This window comes from Sorghum bicolor, chromosome 6 (genome assembly GCF_000003195.3).
Source record: "Sorghum bicolor cultivar BTx623 chromosome 6, Sorghum_bicolor_NCBIv3, whole genome shotgun sequence".
NCBI lineage: Eukaryota > Viridiplantae > Streptophyta > Magnoliopsida > Poales > Poaceae > Sorghum > Sorghum bicolor.
The window spans coordinates 14,128,486-14,134,227 of record NC_012875.2 but is presented as its reverse complement, the minus strand read 5'-3'; the positions used below and the strand labels follow the sequence as shown (position 1 = coordinate 14,134,227).

Below are 5,742 nucleotides of genomic sequence, written 5' to 3'. Positions count from 1 at the left end.
AACGTAGGTTCAGTTTTTAAATATTTTATTTTGTTTTTAATCTGTTGGTGTACTGTTCTAATTAAAGGATTGTTTGCTTGTATGAATGAACCTGGATGCGTGTTGTTGTGTGGTACCGATCAAGCGCAGACGGTGACGTTTCCGTGGGTGACCCGTTTTACTCCGAGGAGCAGCAGCAGCACCGAAGGCAAGTATAACATGGGTTTCTCTTGTACACCTATTCACCTAATTAATTACGCATCTGCATGTGTCTAATTTTGATATGCCTAAGAACATCCTAGCTAGCTGACTATATACTTATGACACCTATGGGTAGATTGCATGTGGGTAGCTTTGCTAGTGCTTTAAGTAATTGAGACTTTACTACCACTCTGACTTTAATAAATATGATGGCAAATGATTGGGAAAAGGACTATGGTGCAACTGCCTTCGGTCAGGTTGACCTAGAACCTCTGTAAGGACTTCTCTATAAGCGACTATCTTGGACTTACAGTGCAACCGTGATGGTTATATGGCTCTAACTTTAGCTCAGTAGTAGGATCTCATCTAGCTGGTTAGAGGTTACCCGAAAGGGCGCAAGAGGGGCTTGCCACTTTGGGTATAGAAATGCTTCTGTTCCTATGTGTATAGCCGTGATGGAAATGTGCTATAGGAAAGGGGGTCCTCTATATCTGCCTGCCGAGGAAACCTCGCAGCCCTAACTGGTTAGACGTGGCCTATGGAAGGCTTCATAGTGTTCCTTGCCCGCTCACCTTGGCAGTGTTAGTGGGTCTTGCAAACCCCGGGCATATGGGTAACACGACTTACGGGAAAAGTGCACACCTCTGCACAGAGGTATACTAGCCGTGCTCTCGGACATGAGCGTCCTTGGACCCTTACGGAATAGTTGGGTGTGGATGGTTATGGGAAAAATGACTTATAGAATTTGACGCATCGATCGTGATGATTAATGTGGTTTAACCGTGATGGTGATGGTGTTAGCCGTGAAGGTTAACAGTGTTATTATCGTGCACTTATGTGGGCTAATCAGGAGCTTAAGCACAATTTACGATTAAATAGGATTAAAACATGGATCAATTAAAATGCTAACTGCAGTAGCCAGTGTCTGACCTTTCTGAGCCACATAAAATCCTATGTTATGTTTGTGGAGTACGAGATGTACTCACGCTCGTCTCTATATTTTTTTTTGGATAAAATCCCGGATGGGTAACAGATGAAAGCTACTATGAAGAATTCCCGGAGGACTTCCACCAATCGGTCGTCCCTGTGTTGGAACTACCAAGCTTTAGCTAGTTATGAGTTATATTTCCGCTCGTTGCAGACTTTGATATTTGTGTTGTAATAAACGTTATGTAAGACACTTGTAATGATACATTTGTAATTTGTCGACTTGTGTGCGCGACTATTTCTGGGGCGCACAGGAGGTTTATTGTACTCAAATTTATCCTTAAATTTGGGTGTGACATCTACCTTTTTCAGCTCTGCTCCACGTTTTTTAGCCAAAGAGTTTCAGCTCCACGCACTTAGTTCGAGAAAAAATGGTAGAGTTGTGAGAGCACCTAAAGAGGTACTCTACGAACTCCAGTTTTCTATGGATCTGCTCCATGGTGGAGTTTGTGGAGCAGAGTTCGTGGAGCAGTGCCAAACACTCTTTTAATATCCTATTGGGACTGCCCTTAAACAGCATGCAACGAGTGCAAGTTTAGGCCAGTCTCAGTAGGGGTTTCACCAGGATGTCATGCACAATTATTAGAGCGCCATGTCAGTAGAACTGTACTTTTTGCATGAAACGAAGATGAGTGAAGGAAGTAGTTTCACCATAGTGAAACTCCACGGGCGTTGTTTTTCACGCGGTAAAACGGGATGAAATTCTATTGAGGGCCAAATCGTTTTACCATCTTATATCTCATTCAATTATTTTGCAGCAATTAAATGTTTTGCTTAGCCTTGGAAACAATAAAGTAAAATGTTCTATTGCTGGATTAATTCATAGATGATTTTATTTCAATCACGATGATGTGTTGGTACGTGAAATCATATTGTAACAGTGTACATTGACACTGGCCTTACAATGGCCGTTTCGCACGCACTAGACCGGCCCCAGCAGACTCCGGGCCGCCCGGCGAGCACGCGGCACAACCCAGCCGTGCACGTCGGGCGCACGCGGCACACGCGGCCGCGGCCAATGCCGACGGGTAGGCGCGGCGTGGAAGGCAGCAAGAAGGCGACGCACGCACGGCGTGGCCGGGCGCCGTGCCACCAATCGCATCGGCATCAACGGCATCCAATCCATCGGCCCGCCACCGCGCGCGACATTAACTCCGCGCATTCAAGCCGCTCACTGCGTTCCAACCACCTCCCATACTCCTCCCTCCCTCCCTCCTTAAATGCACTATCTCCCCTCCCATTCCCATCCCTAGACGAGAGAGCTGGACCGCGCGCCTGTCTGCACTCGTCTTCTTCCTAGCAGAGAAAAAGCAGAAGACATACAAAGATGTCCAAGATGGCGGAGCAGAAGGCGGCGGCCGTAGACGGACTCGGAGGAGCCGGGGCGGCGGACGCTGCGCCGGCGGGGGAGGCCGCGGCGGCGCGTGTGCGGCCCGTTGAGACGCTCCTGCGCGCGGCGCCGCTGGGGCTGTGCGTGGCCGCCATGACCGTCATGCTCCGTGACCAGCAGAGCAACGAGTACGGCACCGTCGCCTACTCCGACCTTGGGGGCTTTAAGTACCTCGTCTACGCCAACGGCCTCTGCGCCGCCTACTCGCTGGTGTCCGCGTTCTACACGGCCGTGCCGAGGCCCGCCACCGTATCGCGCTCCTGGGTCGTCTTCCTCCTCGACCAGGTCCGTTCTTGCCTTCCCGTCTCTGCTCTACTCACACTTTTCACACGGTTGTGGTAGCATGTTTGAGAATGGTTCTTTTTTTTTCCGCCAACATCACGTGACGAATTTTACGACTAATATAATGGTACAAGAATTTTTTTCTTCATGTTTTTGGTATATTAATTCTTGTTGTTGTGATTGTGACTTACTCCTGCAATAATTAAGACTGTGATTACTTTGATGATGTTGGGGCTCTCCTTGCATCAAGATTATGTGTTACATTCGGCTGTAGTTTCCGCTCTCTTGGACTCTGGAAAGAGGTGTGTCAAGGGATTTTAGAAGATCTGTTCCTTTTACAGAACTCATGCGAAACTCGTGCCTCAACAAACAAATTAACACATCAGACTGAAATTAGCTTTGGCAGAGACTATGACAGCTTAATTATGCGTTGGATTTGTTTGATTTCTGTTTACATCCATTTTTTTTTGTGCCTCAGTGTTTCAACAAGCATCCATTAAGCAAATAACTGCACACTTGATTCAGTCCGTCATATACCTGTTGTTAATTTCATAATTTCAGCAGTGTATGCTGTCAGCTCCTGTGTGCTTGCTGTGAGATCCCTGCAAGAGAGTACTCGATGACCATAATACTGGTGATCTGAATGAGATTGATCCATGGCATGTTTATTCTGCAGGTGTTCACGTACCTGATCCTGGCGGCCGGTGCCGCGGCGGCGGAGCTGCTGTACCTCGCCTACAACGGCGACAAGGAGGTGACGTGGAGCGAGGCGTGCGGCGTTTTCGGCAGCTTCTGCCGTCAGGCGCGCACATCCGTAGCCATCACCTTCGGCACCGTGCTCTGTTTCATCCTCCTCTCCCTCATCTCCTCGTACCGCCTCTTCAGCGCCTACGAGGCGCCCCCGTCGTCGGCGCTCGGCAGCAAGGGCGTCGAGATTGCCGCATACCCACGCTGAAGCCGCGCGCCGGCCTTCCATCGGGGGCTCTGGAGGGAGACGTGGTTGCAGATCTCTATTATATGTGTAGGCGATCAAGTAATAAGGGCTTATATTTATATATATAATACTTCGTTCATATAGTAGTTGTTTGCTGCTACATATGATTAGTACAGTGCTGCTGCTGCTGCTGCTGCTAAATTGTGCTTGACTCGGTAATTATATGGTTTGAAACGTTCTTGTGTGTACTGGATGGATCGATCCTAAAATTCTTACTTGTTTCTGTGCATGCATTGGTTATGGCAACATCTTTCTGTTTGTAACAAACAAACGAGAAGTTGTTTGGGTACGACGAAGGCCTTCTTTTCTTGCAATTTTTTTTTGCAAAATATAAATAGTAGCACTTTTGTTTGTATTTGATAAATATTATTTAATTATGGACTAACTAGGCTTAAAAGATTCGTTTCGTCAATTTCGATTATACTGTGCAATTAGTTTTTATTTTTATTTATATTTAATACTTTATGCATACGTCTACAGATTAGGCCTTGTTTAGTTACCAGAAAATTTTGCAAAATATTTTAGATTTTTCCGTCACATCGAATTTTTAGACGTATATATGAAGTATTAATATAGATGAAAATAAAAACTAATTACACAGTTTGGTCGAAATTGACGAGACGAATTTTTTGAGTCTAGTCTATAATTGGATAATATTTATCAAATACAAACGAAATTTATACTATTCATATTTTGCAAAATATTTTGCAACTAAACAAGGCCTAACAAGAGCCTTGTTTAGTTGTGAAAATTTTTTGGTTTTCAGAACTGTAGCATTTTCGTTTGTTTGTGACAAACATTGTCTCATTATAGAGTAACTAGACTTAAAAGATTCATCTCGCGATTTACAGATAAACTGTGTAATTAGTTCTTATTTTCATCTATATTTAGTGTTTCATACATATGCCACAAAATTCGATGTGACGGAGAATCTTGAAAAGTTTTTGGTTTTTAGAGTCAACTAAACAAGGCCAAGGCCGAAATTTGTAGCAAAATTGTTGCCAGGTTCAGCTCCTGCTTCTTCTGTTGGTGGGCCTTCAATTTGTGCCCTAGCTAGGGCACGTGGAACCCACGAACGGGTCAGTTTCTAAGCGATAAGTCATACTCCCTCCGTACTCAAAATAATCGACGTTCTGGACTTGTAGGCTGATTTCACAATAGACGTTCTGCACTTGTGGGTGCTCGCGTGGACGGGAATACCCTCAGCGCTCGCGTCCGCTCGAGTCGCCAACGAAATTACTCTCGCTGGCCGCACGTTCTCGGCTCTCGCGCTGGCCCTGCATGCGCGTCGCTTCCTCTCTCCGCAGCACACGCGCACAGCAAAGCGGCCAAACACGACCAATCAGTGGCCAAATGTGAGCGCCCGCACAGCGACATGCAATTACCGAGAGATTAAAAAAAGGCTTGTGGTTGTTGGAGCTCGAACCGTGGGCAGCAGGCTTTGACTACAGTGTCTTTGCCAATTCAACTATGAGATATTCTTGTCTAATTAGCACTCGCACCACTATTTAATAGAGGTAAACAAGGAAAGATAACCTCTAAATAATCATTTTTTGGTTACCACAATCATGTCCTAAACGTCATGGAGGGAGTACCACTCAAAAATTTAGGCCTTGTTTAGTTACTCTCTAAAATCAAAAATTTATTAAGATTTTTTGTCACATCAATTTTTTAGACACATGTATAGAGCATTAAATATAGACGAAAATAAAAATTAATTGTAAACATGTGTATAGAGCATTAAATATAGACAAAAATAAAAACTAATTGTATAGTTTGCCTAGTTAGTCTATAATTAGACAATATTTGTCACATACAAACGAAAGCGCTACAGTACTCTTTTTTCAAAAAAAATTTGGAACTAAACAAGGCCTTAATGCTTTGCATATGCTCCATGCATCCTAAATTA

The 5,742-nt window shown here is 44.7% G+C and overlaps 1 protein-coding gene across 1 annotated transcript; it reads left to right on the top strand.

The window, feature by feature from the left end:
• On the top strand, positions 2,398–4,076 carry LOC8069443 (CASP-like protein 2A1). The gene is made up of 2 exons (XM_002447550.2): positions 2,398–2,842; positions 3,516–4,076. The coding sequence occupies exons 1-2, from the start codon at positions 2,495–2,497 to the stop codon at positions 3,792–3,794; spliced, it is 627 nt and encodes a 208-aa protein (XP_002447595.1). The 5' UTR covers positions 2,398–2,494; the 3' UTR covers positions 3,795–4,076.

Excerpts from the sequence above, each read along its gene's own strand:
- LOC8069443 (XM_002447550.2), top strand. The coding sequence starts at position 2,495 with ATGTCCAAGATGGCGGAGCAGAAGGCGGCGGCCGTAGACGGACTCGGA. Across the intron at positions 2,843-3,515 it reads TCGTCTTCCTCCTCGACCAG|GTGTTCACGTACCTGATCCT; the intron begins GTCCGTTCTTGC and ends TTTATTCTGCAG.